The sequence below is a fragment of the Pelophylax lessonae genome, assembly GCF_965119305.1.
Source record: "Pelophylax lessonae genome assembly, chromosome: 3".
Classification (NCBI taxonomy): domain Eukaryota; kingdom Metazoa; phylum Chordata; class Amphibia; order Anura; family Ranidae; genus Pelophylax; species Pelophylax lessonae.
This window is the reverse complement of record NC_138770.1, coordinates 532,363,570-532,387,899: the sequence shown is the minus strand read 5'-3', so window position 1 is coordinate 532,387,899 and position 24,330 is coordinate 532,363,570. Positions and strand designations below refer to the sequence as shown.

The 24,330-nt window shown below is 43.6% G+C and overlaps 1 protein-coding gene across 2 annotated transcripts in view; it reads left to right on the top strand.

Annotated features, from left to right (window-relative positions):
* TMEM181 (transmembrane protein 181) overlaps positions 1 to 24,330 on the top strand; it is a 130,403-nt gene that overhangs the window by 5,760 nt on the left and 100,313 nt on the right. The window contains exon 1 of one of the 2 annotated variants that reach the window (XM_082251622.1): positions 253 to 378. The exons of the other annotated variant lie outside the window; for it this stretch is intronic. Coding sequence (XP_082107748.1) covers positions 371 to 378 — 8 coding nt within the window. The 5' untranslated portion in view covers positions 253 to 370. Of the gene's footprint in view, positions 1 to 252; positions 379 to 24,330 lie in introns of those variants that run through there. 2 annotated transcript variants of the gene reach the window in all.

Below are 24,330 nucleotides of genomic sequence, written 5' to 3'. Positions count from 1 at the left end.
GCATAAATGTACGCTCGTAAACGTGCATTAACATGCAACACTTGAAGCATTTTCTCTGCCAAGTTCCCTCAGAGAAAAATGCAGCCTATTTTCATACGCCCGTGGGCAAATGGCCTGTCTTTGCAGTAGTAGCTTGACGAGGTATTTTGTTTTCCTGCCAGTATTAAAAATGGCGACTTTGTTGCCGGATGTAGCCCAGCAACTATTTCCCTTCCCTCCCCTGGAATGAGGGAAGCCTAGAGAAGGGGGGCAGAGTGTGACGTATACGGAAGAAGGTGTTTCCCAAACATGTGTGGAAGCGGCTGGGTTGCTCAGTGAGTTGGCAGCTGAAGAAAGACGGACTGGAGGTTGAGGAAGCATTGGAGGCGCCATGGAGCCGTAAGTGTGGGAGGCTGGGATCTTCCGGAGCCGAACACCTGTGTGCGGTACAGTAATAGGGAGCCGCACTATAGTATGTTGTGGAGAGAGTTCACAGCCTGTTGTACAGTGACTGGAGGGTGTGTGACACCTTATAATTCACAGCCTGTTGTATAGTGACTGGAGGGTGTGTGACACCTTATGTGCTGCAGGGTATGTGGAAACATACTTCTGACCATTATACTTCCGGAGTCTTCTATTGCAATCTTGTTGGCTCCCATATAATCAGACTTTGTACATATTTGGTGAGCCATTCTTAGGTGCATGCTGGCCTCCCATTGTGATTGGGGGATGATATTAAACATATATGTCTGTATAGGTCTCGTTTGTTTTCTCTTTTTGCTAATAAAAGATCTTTTTTTTAAAACTATGGTGTCACTAAGAACACTGAGGTCCCATTTACGCCCTTCTATTTGCGGCGGCGCATGTTAGAGGTGCTGGTATGGTGCAGTTAATTCTGCATGGCACCCCAATGCACTTTCTGACAGATGTGTTGTAAAGCGCATGTTGTAAACTGTTAATGCTATACAGTATCTCACAAAATTGAGTACACCCCTCACATGTTTGTAAATTTATATCTTTTCATGTGACAACACTGCAGAAATGACACTTTGCTACAATGTAAAGTAGTGAGTGTACAGCTTGTATAAGACCCCCTTCAGACAGGGGCGACGCTACTTGCTGGGGCGACCTGTGAAGTCACGGTACACAGCGTGCACCGCGACCTCATCGCGACATGCATGGACTTCATATCATTGAAGTCAATGCAAGTCGCCTCCAGGTCGCCCCAAAGTAGTACAGGACCCTTTTTCTAAGTCGGAGCGACTTGTGTCGCTCCTATTAGAATGGGTCCTGTGCTAATCAATGGCAGGCGACCCACCGCGACTTGTCAGGCGACCAAGTCGCCTGACAAGTCGCACTAGTGTGAATGGGGTCTCACAGTGTAAATTTGCTGTCCCCTCAAAATAACAACACACAGCTATTAACCACTTGCCGACCGTCGCAAGTATATATACTGCAGCGATCAGCCCCATGCAGGCAAAGTGACGTACCGGTACGTCACTCTTCTGTGTGCTAATAGGGGGCAAGCGCGCGCCACCGGGGGCGTGCTCCCGCTCGTTCACAGACACCTCCGCACGATGTCCGCCGGTCACTCGTGATCATCAGTTACAGAGGGAGAAAGGCAGGCGGCTAATGTAAACCAGTGTTAATTTCGTCGACTAAAACCGACTAAAACGTTTTCGTCGACTAACACAATTCAGATGACTAAAATACGACAAAAACTAAAATGGCATTTTAGTCTTAAGACTAAAATACGACTAAAACTAAAATAGCATTTTAGTCAAAAGACTATAACTAAAACTAAATCGAAATTTGCTGCCAAAAATTAACACTGGTGCATGCTCAAAGCATAAATAATAACATATTAGATTTTTCACTCCAGGACCAGCAGTAGTATATAATGAGTTTGGAAATTGTAGAGAAATGCTTAAATAATGCATTACAAATCACAATTGAACTACACCCATTCGATTATAGATGACTAAAATGAGTTTTAGTCGACTAAAATGTAGGGCGTTTTAGTCGACTAAAATATACTGGAGTTTTAGTCGACTAAATACGACTAAAACACTTGCAGAAGACTAAAATAGGACTAAAACTAAAATGCCATTTTAGTCCTAAGACTAAGACTAAAACTAAATTGAAATTTGCTGCCAAAATTAACACTGATGTAAACAAAGCCGCCTGTCATTTTCCCTTGTGTAACAGCAGAGATCATACGGTCCTGCTATGTAAAAAAAAAAAAAAAAATCTTTCCCGTAGTTAGTAAACGCAATAACTTTTGCGCAAACCAATCAAAACACGCTTATTGCGATTTTTTTTTCTTTCCTTTTACCAAACATATGTAGCAGAAAAAAAATTGGCCAAAAATGTTAAAAATTTTTTTGGGGAATTTCATATAAAAAATGTGAAAAATATTGTTATTTTTTTCAAAATTGACGCTCTTTTTTTTTGTTTATAGCGCATGATCAAAAAATCGCACAGGTGATCAAATACCACCAAAAGACAGCTCTGTTTGTGGGAAAAAAAGGACGTCAAATTCGTCTAGGTACAGCGTTGCACGACCGCGCAATTGTCCGTTAAAGTCACGCAGTGCCGAATCGCAAAATAGGGCCTGGTCAGGAAGGGGGTAAAATCACCTGGGGCTTAAGTGGTTAATGTCAGAACCGCTGGTAACAAAAATGAGTACACCCCTAAGTCACAATGTCCAAATTGGGCCCAAAGTGTCAACATTTTGTGTGGCCACCATTATTTTTTAGCACTGCCTTAAAGCAGGGTTCTGCCCAAATTATTATTTTTTTTTTTAGATAAAAATATTCCTAGAACAGACAGGGCTAGTGCATTTAAGCAACGATAGCCTCTGAACTGTCCCCTGTTTAGCTTACCTGCAGGATGAAATACTTACCTTGTAAATTTCTTGTCCAGGGCTGCCATCTGCGGTGTGGGCAGCTGAAGCCGCAGTGTCCCTCTTCCTGGATTTCGGATTTCGAATGCCATGCCTCATCATTTCCGGCGTAGGCGCGTCATCCCACATCTGGTTCTGTGCATGCCCAGAAGCTGTTCTCATTCATTCAGCAGGGAATGACGCACCTGCACTGGAAGTGACGAGGGACACCGGTGCAGGCACATTGACTCCTGGGATTGATTACACTCATCTCCCAGGAGTCAATGCAAAGCAGGAAATGACGTTGCGGGCCGTGGCTGCATAAGGAGGAAGTGGCAGGAAGGTAAGTAAATTCTCATTAAAAGTAAGATAAGTGAAACGAAAAAAAAAATATCCAAATCGTTTTTACAATGTGCTAATGCTACTGATGGTGTAAAGTTAAAAAGTAGGGTGGAACTCCGCTTTAACCACTTCAATACTGGGCACTTTCACCCCCCCCCCTTCCTGCCCAGGCCAGTTTTCAGCTTTTAGCGCTGTTGCATTTTGAATGACAATTGCGCGATCATGCAACACTGTACCTAAATCAAATTTATGTCAGTTTTTTCCCACAATTAGAGCTTTCTTTTGGTATGTGATCACCGCAAGGTTTTTTCTTTTTTGCTAAACAAATCATTTTGTAAATAGATACGTTTTTTCCTGCACTGATGGGGTGGCACTGATGGGGTGGCACTGATGATGAGGCACTAATATGCAGCACTGATAGGTGGCAATGATGGGCACTGATAGATGGCAATGATGGGCAGCACTGATGAGGAGGGCACTGACAGGCTCTCTGAGCAGAGTTTGGCATCCCTGGTGGCCATGGGTGGGCAATCCCGCGAGGCTCAAGTGGCATCCCCCAAGCGTCTGCACTAGACATATGCCGGTTTTCGGTAATTCGATATATCGCGGTATTGCATAGCCACGGTATTGTTATTGTGGCATTTTTAAAATACCGAGTTTCTCTGTCAAGTCTGCCTGACTTGTGAATTGATACATTTCAGTGAGCTGGATGACTCATTCACTCACACAGCTAACCCCTTTCAGCATTAAGTCTCCTAACTATAAACAAAAATGATTACATTGTATCTTTTCCTTCCCTCTGCCAGGGAGAAAGGAAGTTTAACCTCTTAAAGACTGGATCTTTTTCTGACACTTGTTGCTTGCAAGTTAAAATCAGTTTTTTTTTTGCTAGAAAAGTACTTAGAACCCCCAAACATTTTATATATTTTTTTAGCAGAGACCCTACAGAATAAAATGGCGATTGTTGTAATATTTTATGTCACACTGTATTTGCGCAGCAGTCTTTCAAACGCAATGATTAGACTTTAATGAATAAAAAAAAAAAAAAAAACGTAACAGTAAAGTTATCCCAATTTTTTTTTTTTTGTTACACAGAGAATCGTGAGAGAATCTAGATCTTTATTCCAAGCTAAAAAATTGTGATTCTCATTTTGGCCAGAATCGTGCAGCTCTAATAAATATATATATATATATATATATATATATATATATATATATATATATATACACACCCACACGCATAGCAGCCCACATTACATTATTATATAGCCATCAAGCAGTGTCTACAAAAAATGCAGAAAGCTTGCCAGAGCAGGAACTGCAGGTTAGTCGCATGGTGCAAAAGCAGGATGGATTTCAAGGCCACTGAATTTTAAAAAAATGCTGCATGCACCTTTTTTCTGCGGAAAATGAGGGCATAGCAGCCCGTTCAAATCAATGGGCTGCTATGCCTGTGCAAATGTGGGCCGCCAACCCGCATACATGTGAACCACCAACCCTCATACATGTGAACCACCAACCCGCATACATGTGAACCAGGCCTAAAGCAATAGTAAAGTCGTTTATAAACAACACCTCCTTCAGGTTTAACCACTTCTTGACCACAAGGATTTGCCCTCTTAATGACCAGGCCATCGGATCGGAGCCGAGCGCCAGGACCAGTTATCACCAGTTAGGCCAGACACTGCTTGATGACCTATTTTAGGCCTGGTTCACAGAGTCTGTACTGACTGACTATATAATAATGTGCATAAGTGAACCAAAGCCCCTAAATTCAGCAATGAAATTGAAGTGAGGTGGAAATTTAATAATTTAAATTTAATAATAGAATACCGTGATAATACCGTATACCGTGGCAAAACCTTAATCAATTAATCGCAGCATGAAAATCTGATACCGTCACAAGCCTAGTCTGCACTGGTAATCAATGCTCTGATTACCAGCACAGACCACCCACCCTTACAGGAGAGCCGCCGATCGTCTCTCCTCTACTCGCGCCTGTCAGGTGCGAACTGAGGAAAGCCGATTAATGGCACTTTCTATTTACTATGTGACCAGCTGTGATTGGACACTGCTGGTCACAGGGCAAAGATTCTACATCATAGGCTCTTAACCGGGACACACTGCACCACCGATCACCGCTCTTTGCTCCCCCCCGGGGGCACGCAGGGCGGTCTATCCTGCTGGACGTTATATGATGCCCAGCCAGGATAGAGCAACCACTTTGCGGCCGTCATTTTGCTATATGACGGGCGGGAAGTGGTTAACCCTCTTAGGCATGGAGTTCACCAGAGCTTTACAGGTTGCCACTGGAGTTTTCTTCCATGACAACATCACAAAGCTGGTGGATGTTAGAGACCTTGCGCTCTTCCACCTTCCGTTTGAGGATGCCCCACAGATGTTCAAAAAGGTTTAGGTCTGGAGACATGCTTGGTCAGTCTATCACCTTTACCCTTTGCTTCTTTAGCAAGGCAGTGGTCGTCTTGGAGGTGTGTTTGGGGTCGTTATCATGTTGGAATACTGCCCTGCGGCCCAGTCTCTGAAGGGAGGGGATCATGCTCTGCTTCAGTTTGTCACAGTACATGTTGGCATTCGTGGTTCCCTCAATGAGCTGTAGCTCCCCAGTGTCGGCAGAAATCATGCAGCCCCAGACCATGACACTCCCACCACCATGCTTGACTGTAGGCAAGCCACACTTGTCTTTGTACTCCTCACCTGGTTGCCGCCACACACGCTTGACACTGTCTGAAGCAAATAAGTTTATCTTGGTCTCATCAGACCACAGGACATGGTTCCAGTAATCCATGTCCTTAGTCTGCTTGTCTTCAGCAAACTGTTTGTGGGCTTTTTTGTGCATCATCCTTGGATGAGGCTTCCTTCTGGGAAGACAGCCATGCAGACCAATTTGATTGAGATATAAACAAAATAGACTGAACATTTTGAAAAAAAAAATGTTTTTTACTTTCTGCTACAAAACCTATCCAATAAAAAAATGTAAATTTCTTCATAATTTTTGGCCAAAATGTGTTCTGCTACATGTCTTTGGTTAAAAAAAAAAAAAAACTCCCAATAAGTGTGTATTTATTGGTTTACATGAAAGTTATAGCATCTACAAGCTATGGTATATAAACTGGAATTTTAATTTTCTTATACTCATGGCGGTGATCAGCGCCTTATAATGGGACTTCAGTGGTGTGGCAGGCAATCTGACGCTGGGGGGAACTGACTAACTGCCACTGGCATCACCAGTGATACTATACATTGTCATTGTACTAATGACACTGGCTGGGAAGAGGATAACAGGTAGGGTGATCAAGGAGTTAAATGTGTGCCTAACTATGTGGATTATGTGTAACTCATGCTGTTTTTAGTAAAAGATCTATTTGCAGTGATAAGAAACTGACAGATCTCTCCCTCTGTACAGAGCTCTGTGTTGTTTATCAATGCAGAGCTCTGGGCTGTGATTGTACACAGCCAATCAACAGGTTTCAGCCGTAAATATTATTGTCCGGACTTGCTGACAAGCTCTCGCTGTGTACAATCACTGTGGGTGCTAGCGGAGGGGGGCGCACATGCATGTGCCCTAAACCCAGAAGCAGGCAGCGATGCATGGGTATGTCGCTTTCCTGTGTGGGCCACACGTCTACAGTACATTTATGGCTGGGGTCTGCAATGGTTTAAAGACAAAGTTCACCTTTAAAAAATAAATAATAAATGCGATTTGATTTTGCAGGTGAAAAAAAATGTGAATTTTTTTTTTTTTTTTTATAGGAGACTAAATATTCCATGCACCTGCGATCACCAGGTCGTGGCTTGCTGTGTGGGCACTAGGAAGAGAGGATGAGCCAGGAGCACTGGTGGGTAACTCCAGAAGAGGAGGATCGGGGCCGATCTGTGCAAAACCATTAGGGCTCTTTCACACGGGCACTCCGCATGTCCGTATTTCATCCCATTTTTTTGCGGATGAAAAACGGACATAATGCATGTCAATGGGATTGCGGATGTCAGCGGATGACCATCCGCTGACATCCAATTTTCGTCCTTTCAGTTCTGTTCCGATTTTTGGAACGGAACAGAACACTATTTTTCTTCCGTTTAAAAAACGGAACGGATGCAAAATCGGATGTCAACGGTGTCATCCGCTAACATCTGCAATCCCCATAGACATACATTATGTCCGTATATCATCCGCAAACGGATGGGATGATATGCGGACATACGGAGCGGATAACACAAGTGTCATCTGTGTCCGTGCAAAAAAAAAAAGTGCCGCAGCGGAAGAAGAAATCGGAGCAGCCGTATGAAAGAGCCCTTAAACTGATCAGCTAAGTTTACCATAACATTAAAAATCTAACCTTTAGAATAACTTTAACCGGTTGCCGACCGCCGCACGACTATATACTGCGGCGGTCAGCCCCGGCCAGGCAGAGTGACGTATGGGTACGTCACTCGCCTGTCACTGACTTGAGAGCCAATTGCGGGCGGGCGCGCGCCTGCCCGCCGCGTCTCGTTCACTGACAAGTCAGTGCGTGTGACCGGCGGACCCGATGTCCGCCGGTCACACTACGATCGCTCCGGTGAAGGTGAAAAGGTGAAAGGCGGAGCGGCTTATGTAAACAAGCCGCCCGTCATTCTCCCTGGTGTAAAAATGAAGATCAGACGGTTCTACTATGTAGGACCGTTGATCTTTGTTTTTACACCAATAGCCATGTCCCTATACAGTTAGAATCACGCCCCTAGGACACACTTAACCCCTCCCTGTCCAATACAGTTAACCCCTTCCCTGCCAGTGTCATTTTTGCAGTAACAGTGCATATATATATAGCACTGATTACTGCAGTAATGTCACTGGTAACCCCAAAAGTGTCAAAAATGTCAGTCAAGGGTCCGATCTGTCCGCCGCAATGTCGCAGTACCGAAAAAAAAATTGCAGATCGCCGCCATTACGCGTTAAAAAAAAACCCACCAAAAATGACAAAAATCTTTCCCTTTGTTAGTAAACGCGATAACTTTTGCGCAAACCAATCAAAATACGCTGTTTGCGATTTTTTTTTTTTTTTTTTTTTTACCAAACATATGTAGCATAAAACAAATTGTCCGAAAATGTTAAAAAATTTTGATTTCTACATTTTTTTTGGGGGGGGAATTTCATATAAAAAAATGTGAAAAATATTGTTATTTTTGCAAAATTGACGCTCTTTTTGTTTATAGCGCATGATCAAAAAATCGCACAGGTGATCAAATACCACCAAAAGAAAGCTCTGTTTGTGGGAAAAAAGGACGTCAAATTCGTTTAGGTACAGCGTCGCACGCCCGCGCAATTGTCTGTTAAAGTCACGCAGTAAAAAAACGCAAAAAAACCCCTGGTCTTTTAGCAGCCAAATCCTCCGGGGCTTAAGTGGTTAAACAGAAGATCTGGCCCTAGAATTATTGCTCTAACTCTAACATTTACGAGGATACCTCACATGTGTGGCATGTGAGCATGGGGGTGGCAGGTCTACTTTCTTGCTATCACAAGGGATAAACCCCAAATCCCTTGTGATTGCATGGGCAGTGACAGGTACTCTTTACTGAGAGATCTAGGGTCTATTAAACCTCTCCTCTGCCATTCAAAGCATCTGATGAAACTGAGATTGGTTTAACCAGGTGCTTTATAAGCCAGTAACAGCTTGTAAACAACAAACCAAAACTGGAAGTGATGAAATTGGTTTGGGTTTATGACGTCACAAAGGAGGGATGGGTAAGCTATACCTGCAATTTCTTGCATGGGCGGATAGGTTGCAAAGCTTCCATGCTTGCCTATTGCACCAGAGCACATGCGCCATTGATGTCACTGGCTGCATGCAAAGTAAATATCTCCTAAACGGTGCATGTTTGGGAGATATTTACAGTACTTTATTCTAGGCTTATCTATGAGTACAAGTTACAGAGGAAGCTTTACTTCCTCTTTTTTAAAGGCTAAATGAGAAAAATCGAATTAATTCCTCTATCCATGTAAAACAGCGTGGATGGCAGAATCTTCCCTGCCGATACCCGCAACTGTCTGAATACGGGGAAAGTGACCGCTTCTGATAGGGTGAGGTCCTTTGTTTATCTGAAATTTTCAGATGACGCTAGCTTAAAGTGGTTGTAAACCTTAGACATGAAATATGAACAAAGCATATCCCTCTATAATGTGTACTTATCTCGATCCAGAGCACAAAGTGTTCTTTTTTTTCTACTGCTTCATTCCTCTAATCAGCATGAGTCACTTCTGACAAGTTTTCCTGATACCAAGAGAAAAATGGTGGCAGGGGAGGGCACAGTTTGTGATTGCCAGCCTCAACTCTGTTCCTGTGTGCTGTGTCCCTTCTCCCCAATCAGCTCTCGGAGCTCTTACTGAGTGTAACTTTAACTCCCTGCCCCCTGCTTTTCAAAGCTGAGAGATCCTGTGTAAATTCTGCACTTTGAATGGATGTAGGGGAAAAGTGGCTGTAGATAAATACAGGTACAACTTATGCTTGAGGATTTTTTTCATCTCTGTGTATTACCTGAAGCCAGTCACTTCATTGGGTATATGTGAGGGTTTACAACCACTTTAAAGTGATTGTAAAGGTTTGAATTTTGTTTTTTAAATAACAAACATGTCATACTTACCTGCTGTTTGCAATGGTTTTGCACAGAGCAACCCCAATACTCCTCTTCTGGGGTTCCTTGCTGGCACTCCTGGCTACTCCTCCCACCGAGTGCCCCCATAGTAAACCACTAGCTATGGGGGCACTCGTGCGGCCCCCACTCTCTGATCACTGACTGTGATTGACAGGCCATGGCTCCTGCTATTGTCTCGAGCTTATGAGGAGGGAGAGAGCAGTGAGAGCTGCTGCTCTTGTGCACAGCGCTGGATCAAGATCGGGCTCAGGTCAGTATAAGGGGGCCTGAGTTTGGGGGAGCTGAACACAAAAGGGTTTTTTTACCTTATTTTTGAGAATGCATTAAAGTAAAAAACCTTCAGCCTTTAGAATAATTTGAATCGTAGTAGCCTGACCTCAACCTGCCATGTTTCTCTACATTCCAACTACAGAGTAACAGCCTATGCTGGGCAAGACTCCCATTCTCCCCCCAAACTGACCAACTGCATGGTATTGCACATGTACGTCCTTTATGCCATAGACCCTAAAAGAAAAGACTTGCAAAGTACCCACCAAACCACAATCCTGACTGAGCATTATATTATTCCTAGAAATGTACGTCTCTCTTTCCTAAAACGGCATCATTGGCACAACACTTCCATTTCTTTCATCCCTGTCCTAGCAGGACAAAAGTATTTGAAGTTATCACATTTCTAATCCCTGACTGATGAGCATATCACCCCCTCCATCATAACAGTTCCCCTTAAATCCTATTGCCCCCCACCTTGGCTCTGCACCAGTGTGCCTGGAACTGGCACTGTGCTCCTTTTCTGTGGCTAAGTGGCACACGCCCTCATTTAGGGTTCAGCAATGTAGTCTCTCTGATTGCAAAAAAAAGGAAATTGGATAGTTTGTGTAAGGTATCAAACTAAAAGTATGAATACGTTTTTTGATTAAAAAAAAAAAAAAATTGTCTGAACAAGACATTTTTAATTCTAAGTATTTTTCATTCATTTTCTTATTTTATATTTATGATTTTCCTTTTACTATCGCATTCCTAAATGTCACTGATGCCTTAATAGAACCCCTATTGAAACCCATACGTTTTGGATGGAAGTGTGAGGCTCTCTGCCAGGCTTTTACTACTTTCTGTGATTAGGAAACCTTTCCTAAATGATCATTGGGACAGGAAAACGGAGGAAAGTATGTAAGTGTGTTAATAAAGCACAACCCCTACTGCACTTTTGTAGGGCTGCAGGTAACAATTATTTTCATAATTGATTAGTTTGCCAATTATTGTTTTGATTGGATAATAACCTTAAAAAAGTATGGTGTATAATGTAGTTAATAAAGCTTACAAAAAAAGGCAGGTTATCCTTATCCTAGGCATAAAAAAAAAAGAGGGAACGTAGTGCGTTTCTTAAAAAAGCACCAAAAAACGCATAGATGTGAACAAGGCCTAAGACGTTTAGTAGCAGCAGCATGCTTTTTTTTTTTTTTGTACCACCTGTCATAATAGGGTTAAAAAAAATAAAATTAGCCCTTTATATTACAAAAAGAGCAGATAATCACTCCAATTTTTGCAGCTGCTGTTAGGAGCGTCAGACCTTTTTTTTTTTTTTTTGCAGCTTAAAAAGCCCCTCCATGTTGTTCTATGGCCTCATGCACATATGGGCTGTTAGGAGCTCCAAGTGGCATAGGCGCCTGTGCGTTCTGAGGACCAGCGTCAGAGCTGTAAAAACGTCTGACGCTGCTAAAGGCTGATTAATGTTGCTTAACTTTGCTTATATAGCGTTAAGCCACATTAAATGTTTTTTTTTTTTTTTTAAAACCAATGGCTCCCTATGGGAGACCATTGATTTGAATGGAAGTCACATCAAAAGTCGGATCAAGATGATCCGACTTGTGGTGCGACTTGCGCTCTGAGAATCTCGAGGGGGAAATCCACTCCAAACTGGGGGAAAAAAAGCGTGGGAGTCCCCCCAGGTTCCAAACCAGGCCCTTCGGGTCTGGTATGGATTTTGAGGGGAGTCCCACGCCGTCCCCCCCCCCCCCAAATCCATACCAGACTCAACATGGGGGGGTGGCTGTTTTGGGGCAAGGGGAGCTCTGCACCCCCACCCCAAAGCACCTTGCCCCCATGTTGATGAGGACAAGGGTCTCTTCCTGACAACCCTGGCCGGTGGTTGTAGGGGTCTGCAGGCAGGGTGCTTATCGGAATCTGGAAGCCCCCTTTTGACAAGGGGGGGGCCCCCCAGATCCCCTCTATGTGAATGGGTAGGGGTACATTGTGGAACTCTAATGTGGTCCGTGAATCAAGCTTCACACTGTTCGAAACCACCAAATGTGTTTACACGTGGCGAACAGTCCCAAGCTTACAACCAGGACTGTCTTGTGCCTACGGTAAAGCATGGTGGCAGCACAATCCTAGTTTGGGCAGCCATATATTGGTATTCTGCAGGCTCCTTCATCGAGTTAAAGGTCACTGCCATTGACTATGTACACATTTTGGCTGGCCATGTGCACCCCATGGTGGAGACTAGGGATGCACCGAATAATCGGCGGCCGAACATTATTCGGCCGAAAATAGAAAAAATAGCACTTTCGGTGTTCGGCCGAATAAGTCAAAAGGCCGAATAATTTTGTGCCGAATAATAGGGCTGAACGATAGTCGATATGATATTGACTATCGTTCTGTGGCCGTAGGCGATATTCATATCGCCGAGGTCACGATATTTACAGGGGGAAGGGACTCGGAGGAGGACAGGAGGACTCACAGACTTCCGTGTTAGGCAGGGGAAGCCGGGACACTTCAGCGGTGAGCATACATACATTACTCACTCGTGCACTGCAGCCCGCCCCACACATTCAGTGAGTCTTACTCTCCTCCCTAGTTTTTTCAATGGCACATTCAGAAAGCCAATCACGCCGTGATTAGCTGCACAGCGAACCAATCACGCGTGCCTGCACACCTGATTGGTTCCGCTGTGCCGCTACTCACGGCGTGATTGGCTTCCTGAATGTGCCATTGAAAAAACTAGGGAGGAGAGTAAGACTCACTGAATGTGTGGGGCGGGCTGCAGTGCACGAGTGAGTAATGTATGTATGCGGCTGTGCACCTTTCCAGGCTCCTACTAGTCCACCTCCAGCCTCCTACTACTACCACTATGAGAGACTGTCTGTCACTGTATGTATAATCTGATCGAGTCCACACTGACTGACTGTCACTGAGTAATTGATGTTACCACATTAACCCTGACCTGCCCAGTGCCCTGTATCTGCAATTAAAATTTACAAGGCTGCCTGCATGCTTCCTGATTTCCATTCCCAGCATCCTTCCCAATCCCTACAGTGTCACTAACATTAACCCTATGGTACAAGGCTGCAGTGTGCACTGAATCCCATTCCCTACAGTAACATTTAGGGAGAGAGACATGAGAGGACAAGAGAGAGAGAGAGAGAGACACGAGAGGACAAGAGAGAGGACAAAAAATTGGCAAAATAAATGGAAAAAATGCAAAACACCGCGTTCGGTATTCGGCCTTCGGCCAAACATTTTATTATTCTTCGGCTTCGGCCAAGAATTTCATTTCGGTGCATCCCTAGTGGAGACATTGTTTCCCTAAGACAGTGACATTTACCAAGACCATTATGCTCCAATTCACACAGCTGGAGTGCTCAAATTGTGGTTTGACGAGCATGCAGACAAAGTCTGGCACCTTCCCTGGGCGCCACAGTTGCCGGACTTCATTATCATAGAGCCACTATGGTCAATTTTGAAGAACAAGGTTCAGGCTCCTTTTCTGCCTTGGGTCATCTCTGCATCTTGGATGCAAAGGCGGTCTAACACCATATTGGGCTATGTCCATGCCCCACCCTATATAAGGCTGCTTACACGGCAGCCGTGTATAGTGTATGATAATAGAAGTTAGGCAGGTAGTTAGTGGATAGTGTGTTGAGTTAGTTTAGTGCAGTCAGTGTAGTGAACAGGCATGCCCCACTTTTATAATGTATAGATATGTTGTAATCCTGGCTTCCCTCTGTGCTCCCCAAGTTTTGTATCCCTGTCACTTATAGTTCCTGAGCAGTGCCAGGCCAAGCTGACTGAGATTTCCCATGGACGCCAATGGTAAAGATAGGGAGCAGAGCCATGTCAAGCTGACCGAGATTTCCTATATACGCCAATGAGCACTGGCGTGTGAGCAATGAGAAATTCCTGTACATGGAACACTGGAAAGGAGAACTGGGAAAATCCTTGGACATGGCAAACTGAAATAAGATTTTAACTGCTTCAGCAAAATGTTCAACATTTTGGCTCAAGATGATTCTCAGTTTTTTCACTGGTACATGATGCTTAACCGCATTGCTAAAGCCAACACCAGCACCTCTCCTACTTGCTTTTCGTGTTGTGGGGGAACTCTCTGTTATTTGGTGGCATTGCCCCAGGGTTTTGTGTATATAATCTTATTCATTTGGAATTTAATCGCAACTTAGTTCAGGATCACTGGAAGTTTTACTCCATAGGCCTGTCTGTCTCTGACCCCTGTAAACCTAAAAAGAAAATTGGTAATGCTGGCCAAAGATTGGATGCAACTGAACCTAGACTTCTCAAGAGGTGAAGCAGAGTGATGGGCCCATAATACAAAAAAAAAAAAAAAATCCATGCTATTCTCAACAAAGTTCTCTCTAAATTTCTCAAAACCTGGTCTTTGTGTTTGACATAGAACTATCTGAACCTAGACTGCTCTCTTCTGTTGCTCTAAATCACGTGTCAAACACGATGCCTGTGAGCCAAATGCGGCACGCCAAGCCATTTCATGTGGCCCTCACACCTCTCCTTCAGCTGCGGTAACTCCCTCATCTCTACCACCACCTAGTCTCAGAGGTCGGCAACAGAGAGGAGGACTGAACTTCTTTTTGTAGCCACAGCACCCCCCTTTCTCCTCCTCTTACTCAGCATTCAGCAGACTCTAGCAACTAATTCCAGCCCTCCTCTGTTCCTCCTCAAGCCCCTGCACTTTCTGCTTTCTAGCTTTGGCCCCAGTTTCTTCCCAGCAGCAGCAGCGCAAGTTAACCGCTTGCCGACTGCTCACAGTATATTTACTGCGGCAGTCAGCCCCTCACAGGCAAAGTGACGTTAATTAACGTCACTAGCCTGGGAGGGTCTGGGGAGCGAGCAAGTGCAGCCGGAGGCGCGCTCCCGCACGGTCACGGACCCCCCCCCCCCGCGCGTGTGACCGGCGGACCCGATGTCCGCCGGTCACTCGGCGATCGTCGGGGGAGAGGGAGAAAGTCAGGCGGCTTGTGTAAAACAAGCCACCTGTCATTCTCTTCGGTGTAAAAACACTAATCACACGGTTCTACTATGTAGAACCGTTGATCAGTGTCCTTACACCTCAAGTCACAGCCAATCACAGTAAGAATCACGCCCCTAGGGACACACACAGCCCCTCCCTCTCAAATAAAGTTAACCCCTTCGCTACCAGTGTATTTTTACAGTAACAGTGCATATGTATAGCACTGATTACTGTAGAAATGTCACTGGTAACCCCAAAAATGTCAGTCAAGGGTCCGATCTGTCCGCCCCAATGTCACAGTACCGCAAAAAAAATCGCAGATCGCCGCCATTACGCGTTAAAAAAAAAAACAACAAAAATGACAAAAATCTTTCCCTTTGTTAGTAAACGCGATAACTTTTGCGCAAACCAATAAAAATACGCTTTTTGCGATTTTTTTTTTTTTTTTTTTTTTTTTTTTTTACCAAACATATGTAGCCATAAAACAAAAATGTTAAAAAATTTTGATTTTTACATTTTTTTGTGGGGAATTTCATATAAAAAAATGTGAAAAATATTGTTTTGCAAAATTTCTGCTCTTTTTTTGTTTATAGCGCAAAAAGTAAAAAGCGCACAGGTGATCAAATACCACCAAAAGAAAGCTCTGTTTGTGGGAAAAAAAGGACGTCAAATTTAAGTACAGCGTCGCACGACCGCGCAATTGTCCGTTAAAGTCACGCAGTGCCGAATCGCAAAATACCCCCTGGTCGTTTAGCAGCCAAATCCTCCGGGGCTTAAGTGGTTAAGGGGGTACACTGTGATGTAAGGGAGGGTGGAGGACTCTTTATGTCTGAGGGGGGCTTTTGACATCTAAAGTAAGAGGGTGGGGTACTCTGGGCATCCAGCCTTACAGATACAACCGACTCTTTGAGGGCAACCATAATGCTGATGCAGCCCGTGATCAAATTCAGTTTAACACCCCTGCTCTAAATGCAGATCTTGAATGATCAGTGGCACGGCATGCTAGGTTGGATAACACAAACCATCCTGTTTTCCTTTTACCAAACCCTCTATTCCTTCTCCCATTTTTTTTTTTTTTGTTCTTTCTATTCCCCTTTACATCTACTGCTTTCCTCATCTTCTCACTACAGTACTTCTTTAACCCTTTACTAAACTGGACTACTTTTGTGTCCATTACCTTTCCTTGCTTTCTCCTTGCTCATTGCCACAAACAAGGACTCGTGATGCTTGTTTTGTAGTGTCTGCAACTTGAGGTTCAACATCCATTCTATGATCACCTGTGCTTATGTGCCTGACCCATTGTATGGTGTTATGTTATCCCACAGTTGCCAGATGTCCTTTTTAACTGCCAGTGTGTATTTAACTTGCAATGTTCTAGCAGCTATTATAATATTTGGATCACCACTTTCCAATGTACACTGCTTTATTGACAACAATCTCCAAAACAGAATAATTTCTCAGAAACTGAGAAAAATAGTCCTGTCTGAGCTCTTCAAGGCAATTCCTTTTGACCTCATGGCCTTTGCTCTGATACAGTACGCATTGCCAGCTGTGAGGCTTTTTACAGAGAAGTGTGTGCCTTTCCAAATCATGTCCATTCAATTTAATTTACCACAGATGGACTCCAATCTAGGTGTAGAAATATCTTGGCAACAATTGTGAAATGCGAGGCAGCTGAGCTAAATTTTAAGGCCCCTTTCACACATACAGTCCGTTCAGTTCATCAGTTCAGTCACGTCAAATGTATCAGTTTTTCATCCGTTTTTCATCCGTTTTTCATCCGTTTTTCATCCGTTTTTCATCCGTTTTTCATCCGTTTTTCATCAGTTTTTCATCCGTTTTTCGTCAGTTGTCATCAGTTTTTCATCCGTTTTTCGTCAGTTGTTATCCGTTTTTCATCCGTTTTTCATCCGTTTTTCATCAGTTGTTATCCGTTTTTCATCCGTTTTTCATCCGTTGTCATCAGTTGACATCAGTTTTTCATCCGTTGTCATCCGTTGTCATCAGTTGACATCCGTTTTTCATCCGTTGTCATCCGTTTTTCGTCCGATCCGTTTTTTTGACGGATGAAAAATAGGGCATTCATCCGTTCAAAAAAACGGACATTGACGGAAGTGGATGAAAACGGATGTTAACTGATGATCATCAGTTGTCATCCGTTTTTACATAGAGATGCATTGATGTCCGTTTTTCATCCGTCAACGGATGGATGAAAAACGGACAAACGGACAGCATGTGTGAAAGGGGCCTAAGTGTTGCAAATGGTCTGAAAACGTATGCCAATGTGATATTTCAGTTTTTTTTTAATTCAGACATTTATAAAATTCTGTTTTCACTTTGTCATTATGTTGATTAGTGTAGAATGAGAGGAAAAAATGCAATGCACTACAAAAGAAAAGCACTGAGCATTGTGTGCATTCAATAGTTATCAGAGAGAGATAATTTTATATTGCTTATTTTACAGTTATGTCACTAAGCTCTTGAACTTTGTAACCTGATTTGGTACTGCACTTTCATCCATGAGGTTTTCTTAAACATAATTTCCTGTGCAAATACTTTTATCTGACTGCAGTTGATCCTTTTGTATGTATTGCACACATTGCTCATCTGGCACTCTGTTCTAACCACCAATTGCAGTGACATTTACATCTCTGAGAAGCAAACATGCAAATTAATACATTTACATTGTTAGTGTTTCACAATATGTTTTCTGTAGCCCCCTTCCTGCCTTGTCTTTCTCCACACCCCCCCCCCCCTTCCTAAACTGGTCCTGGTTTGCGCTTGTCCGCAAATCATCCTATTTTTTTGCGGATGATTTGCGGACATAATGTAAGTCCATGGCATTGCGGATGTCAGCGGAATACCATCCGCTGACATCCGATTTTCCTCCTTTCCGTTCTGTTCCGTTTTTTGGAATGGACCAGAACCCTATTTTTTTTATCCGTGTAAAAACGGAAAGGAAGGAAATTCGGATATCAGCGGTGTCATCCGCTGACATCCGCAATGCCATAGACTTACAGTATGTCCGCATATCATCCGCAAACGGATGGGATGATATGCGGGCACACGGAGCGGATGACACAAATGTCATCCGCTCCGTGAAAAAAAAAAAAAAGTCCCGCTGCGGACTAAAGCAGCGGAGCGGCCGTCTGAAAGAGCCCTTACTGGTAAAAAAAGATTGTTTGTATTTTTTTATTTATATTATATATATTCTAGGAATTAGGTGTAAATACAAAATTACATGTTTTTAATTAAACAAGTTTACGTACCATATGAATTGATTATAGTGACTCCTGGTATTGGTAAACAGATACAATTTTTTTGTCAGGTTCCATCTAGTTTGTTTATTACGTTGAAGTGAGTTAGACCGCATTCACACTGATGTGTGTCACAAGCGGCACGACTTGTGCACGACTTCGGGGGCGACCTGTGAAGTCCCGTGCACCTCGACTTCGGCGCGACTTGCAAGGACTTCATATAATGAATGTCTATGCAAGTCGCTCAGAGGTCGCCCCGAAGTAGTACAGGACCCTTTTTCTAAGCGACTTGTGTCGCTCCTATTAGAACGGGCCCTGTAGCACTGCATGGACCGCGAGGGACCGCGACTTGGCTGACAAGTCGCGGTAGTGTGAATGGAGCCTTATTTGCTTTTATTATGGCAATTTCATTTGTGTTAAATTACTCACCCCCCCCCCCCCCCCCAAAACCCTGTTTTAGAAATAGCCGTTGGAAATGCTGTGAAAGATAGTTTTCCTTTCTCCCAAAGCTGTGGAAAAGTTTTTGGAAATTTCACTCTTTACCTAATATACTGTTTGTCTAATTTTGTGAAGGCTTTTGGACTTCTGTATCACTCTGTAGTTCAATGGGCAATGTAACATCAACAGCGTTAAGCAGATATTTTGAAAACTTACAAGGCTGAAATTAATACAGTACAGGTCCTTCTCAAAAAATTAGCATATTGTGATAAAGTTCATTATTTTCTGTAATGTACTGATAAACATTAGACTTTCATATATTTTAGATTCATTACACACAACTGAAGTAGTGCAAGCCTTTTATTGTTTTAATATTGATGATTTTGGCATACAGCTCATGAAAAACCAAAATTCCTATCTCAAAAAATTAGCATATTTCATCCGACCAATAAAAAAAAAAAGTGTTTTTAATACAAAAAACGTCAATCTTCAAATAATTATGTTCAGTTATGCACTCAATACTTGGTCGGGAATCCTTTTGCAGAAATGTCTGCTTCAATGCGGCGTGACATGGAGGCAATCAGCCTGTGGCACTGCTGAGGTGTTATGGAGGCCCAGGATGCTTCGATAGCGGCCTAGAGATCATCCAGAGTGTTGGGTCTTGCGTCTCTCAACTTTCTCTTCACAACATCCCACAGATTCTCAATGGGGTTCAGGTCAGGAGAGTTGGCAGGCCAATTGAGCACAGTAATACCATGGTCAGTAAACCATTTACCAATGGTTTTGGCACTGTGAGCAGGTGCCAGGTCGTGCTGAAAAATGAAATCTTCATCTCCATAAAGCTTTTCAGCAGATGGAAGCATGAAGTGCTCCAAAATCTACTGATAGCTAGCTGCATTGACCCTGCCCTTGATAAAACACAGTGAACCAACACCAGCAGCTGACATGGCACCCCAGACCATCACTGACTGTGGGTACTTGACACTGGACTTCAGGCATTTTGGCATTTCCCTCTCCCCAGTCTTCCTCCAGACTCTGGCACCTTGATTTCCAAATGACATGTAAAATTTGCTTTCATCCGAAAAAAGTACTTTGGACCACTGAGCAACAGTCCAGTGCTGCTTCTCTGTAGCCCAGGTCAGGCACTTCTGCCGCTGTTTCTGGTTCAAAAGTGGCTTGACCTGGGGAATGCGGCACCTGTAGCCCATTTCCTGCACACGCCTGTACACGGTGGCTCTAGATGTTTCTACTCCAGACTCAGTCCACTGCTTCCGCAGGTCCCCCAAGGTCTGGAAACGGTCCTTCTCCACAATGTTCCTCAGGGTCCGGTCACCTCTTCTAGTTGTGCAGCGTTTTCTGCCACACTTTTTCCTTCCCACAGACTTCCCATTGAGGTGCCTTGATACAGCACTCTGGGAACAGCCTATTCATTCAGAAATTTCTTTGTGTCTTACCCTCTTGCTTGAGGGTGTCAATGATGGCCTTCTGGACAGCAGTCAGGTCGGCAGTCTTACCCATGATTGCGGTTTTGAGTAATGAACCAGGCTGGGAGTTTTTAAAAGCCTCAGGAATCTTTTGCAGGTGTTTAGAGTTAATTAGTTGATTCAGATGATTAGGTTAATAGCTCGTTTAGAGAACCTTTTCATGATATGCTAATTTTTTTAGATAGGAATTTGGGGTTTTCATGAGCTGTATGCCAAAATCTTCAATATTAAAACAATAAAAGGCTTGCACTACTTCAGTTGTGTGTAATGAATCTAAAATATATGAAAGTCTAATGTTTATCAGTACATTACAGAAAATAATGAACTTTATCACAATATGCTAATTTTTTGAGAAGGGCCTGTATACCTTCCAAACCTTATTACATGTAAAACAGTTTTTCTGGGTATAGGGTGGAATTCTGTAACTATGCAAACCTTTGTGTCTTCGTGCTGCTAGCTATTGTAATTCTACCAAAACACAACTAACAGGAAGTGTCAAATTCATTATCAAGATTGTTTAATTCAATGGAAAGCATCTGGTGTAAAGCAGCCCCTAAATAAACTATAACCACACTGCATGTGCAGTGTTTACCATGTATTTCAATGGTCCTAGTTTACACCTCTGCAGTAATTTCCAGTGCTTTTTAGCAAAAGTACAATCTGTTGTTGTCTGAAACGCATCAAAACACGTGTAGAAGCACTGAAATGCACATTGTCCTAATGAAAATAAAGATTTTCAAGTGTCGAAATAAAAATTATTTTAAAAAATGCACTGGACTAAATTAAAAATGTATTAAAAACCCATCCGGAACTCTATAATTGTGGCATGAATGATCCCTCGGGCCTGGGTAAATCTCCAACTCAACTAGGGGCCAGCTTTAAAATCCTAGAAAACAGTCCTACGCAACTTACAAAAACATTATTTAAAAATATTTCTCAGTAGCCAAAAATGTATATAAATCCACTTTTGTGAGCACCAAATGCCTTTGAAAACCACGAGGCTACCTGATAAAAGTAGTATTGACATAATCACTGTGCTGAGTGCAGAGCCACTTAACCCCTCCCTGTCCAATACAGTTAACCCCTTCCCTGCCAGTGTCATTTTTACAGTAACAGTGCATATGTATAGCACTGATTACTGCAGTAATGTCACTGGTACCCCCAAAAGTGTCAAAAATGTCAGTCAAGGGTCCGATCTGTCCGCCGCAATGTCGCAGTACCGCAAAAAAATCGTAGATCGCCGCCATTACTCGTTTAAAAAAAAAAAAAACACCAAAAATGACAAAAATCTTTCCCTTTGTTGGTAAACGCGATAACTTTTGCGCAAACCAATCAAAATACGCTTTTTGCGATTTTTTTTTTTTTTTTTTTTTTTACCAAACATATGTAGCATAAAACAAATTGGGCGAAAATGTTAAAAGATTTTGGTTTTTACATTTTTTGGGGGGGGGGAATTTCATATAAGAAAAAAGTGAAAAATATTGTTATTTTTGCAAAATTTATGCTCTTTTTTTTTTTTTGTTTATAGCGCATGATCAAAAAATCGCACAGGTGATCAAATCCCACCAAAAGAAAGCTCTGTTTGTGGGAAAAAAAGGACATGAAATTCGTTTAGGTACAGCGTCGCACGACCGCGCAATTGTCCGTTTAAAGTCACGCAGTAAAAAATCGCAAAAAACCCCCTGGTCAGGAAGGGGGTAAAATCTTCCGGGGCTTAAGTGGTTAAAGCGGAAGTTCCACTTTTGAGTGGAACTCTACTTTTAAGTCCATGTCATTTTCTTGCAGTAGTTACGTTTTCTATTCATTTTCTTATGTTATACATTATATTGGTAAACATGGCTCTCTATGGCTCCGTTCACATCTAGGTGTTTTGGGGCGTTTTTGGGGAGTTTTTCTGCTCTAGGATCAGCTCTCAAAACGCCCAACAAGACAAATCCTATTCATTTCAATGGCCCCTGTTCACATCTGAGCGTTTTGACGCTGTAAGCAAAACGCCCAACGCTCAAAAAAGTACATGAGCTTCTTTTTGGGCAGATTACAGGCGTTTTCCATTGGTATCTATTCAATCAAAAAACGCCTGCACAAAAAACGCCTGTAAAATCGCGGTAAAAATCGCGGTAAAATTGCGGTAAAAAACGCTACGCTCAGGTGTGAATGTAGCCTATTAGTATTGTTGTTGTATTATTAAAAATATCTACGGTAATAGCTTTTCTTAGAAAAATAGTCAGTTACTTGTCTATAGCATGGAACATGGAACAGTACCTGAAGGTTCCATAAAATTCTAAGGACAGGCAATGTGAGACTGCTTTCTACTCCCATTCAAGCTTCTCTGTCAGAGGCTTTGAACAGCGGATCTCCTACCCCAGGCTGAAAGAGTTGCCAATGATGGCGTAAAGGGGGCATGGGGAGACATTACCTTTGTTTAAAGTATTTCCTGCATATTGCCCACATGCTACCTATTGTGAGCTGGTCTTTAACCTTGGGTGAGATTTTCCTGGCACTAGGGAAGAATCAATAGGATTTTAGTATGGGCTTGTTCCACTTCTACCAATTGTGCGGGGTGGGGGGGGTGGGGTTGTACCTTGTTGGGGCTCCTACCAGGGCCCCCTGTCCTGCCTGTATCTGTCCTGAGGCCAGATTTCCCCCCATTTTGGGTCCCTGTATGCCTTTCGTTGTAGCCTGTGTGTTTCTATACACATCGGCCATGTTTATGTAGTCCGGCGGCCATTTTCTTTTAGTTTACCATTGCAAATAGTCGCAGCCATGACAGAGAAGCCCTGTGGATGGCTATTTCTGTGGTGGGAGCCCTCCTTATTCTCTGGTGCTGACTCCTGGATCATTTAGCTTCCTGATCGCCGTGCGTGTATGGCAGAATTTCCTGGTGCTTTCAGGTGCCTGTGTCGGCGGGTGGTGAGTCTGGTGGGGTCCTCTCCCTCTCTGCTGAGAATCGCTCTATGCCTTCTGCTTGGCGACCGGGTGGTACTGCCAGCGCAGTGGGGGTTGTCCCTTTAGCAGTGTGTTACACTTTTGTGGGGTCCCTCTGGTAACTCATTGAGTCCTTGGAGCATGTTTCCCCACCTGATCCTCTCTGAGGCTGCGGGGCCCTCCGTGTCCCAACCATCCATCCATGCACTGACGGCGGTTCTGGAGTCCCTTGTGTCCTGGGTGAAGGCGGCTTGCAGGCGAAGGGCTTGCAAAAAATGCCCCCTGCCTCATCTGTCTCATCAGATCCTGAATCTGATTTGACTGCCGTTGACGTTGGTCACTCTGCTGGGTCTGGGACCACGCGTCTGGAATCCTCTGATAGGGGGGATGATTCTTCTACATCTGCGACCGCGCATGAAAAGGTGCTGATAGATGCACTGATTGTATCGGTGCATGACACCCTGAAGATGGAGGACGTGGCTGAAGCTGCGATGGAGGCGCAGGTACCCTTTGGTACTCTCAAGCCATCCAGAGCGGCAAAGGTGTTTTCTTTCCCCGCAGATTATTTTGACAGAAATGTTGCTAAAGAGTAGGGACAACCAAAGCATCCCCCCATGGGGCTCCCAAGCGATTTACTAGGCGTTGCCCCTTTGAGGAGTCACTCCTTAAAAAGTGGGCTGTGCCACCGGTGGTGGACCCTCCGGGTTCCAGATTAAACAAAGCAGCCATGATTCCGGTGGAAAAGTCCCCGGCCTGTAAGAATCCAGCTGACCGGAAGGTGAAGGCTGTGGCCCGCATTATGTACACATTAGCGAGTTCAGCAATGAGGCCGGTATTTACCATTGCCCTAGTGTCGCAAGCTGACTGAGTGGGCTAAGCTCCTACGCCATTACTTAGAGGGTGAACAACTCCCTCCTGCCTTTGCTGAGCTGGTCGACCAACTGGTCCAGGGGTTGCAGTTTTTCTGTGATGCCTCCTTGGATGGGGCTCCCCTGATGGCTCGCCTCTCTGTTTTGGCAGTGGTCTTTCAGCGTGTTTTTTTGCTTAAACGCTGGTCTGCGGACCAGACTTCTAAGAAGGCCTTTACTATCTTCCCTTTCAAGGATCATCTGGAGC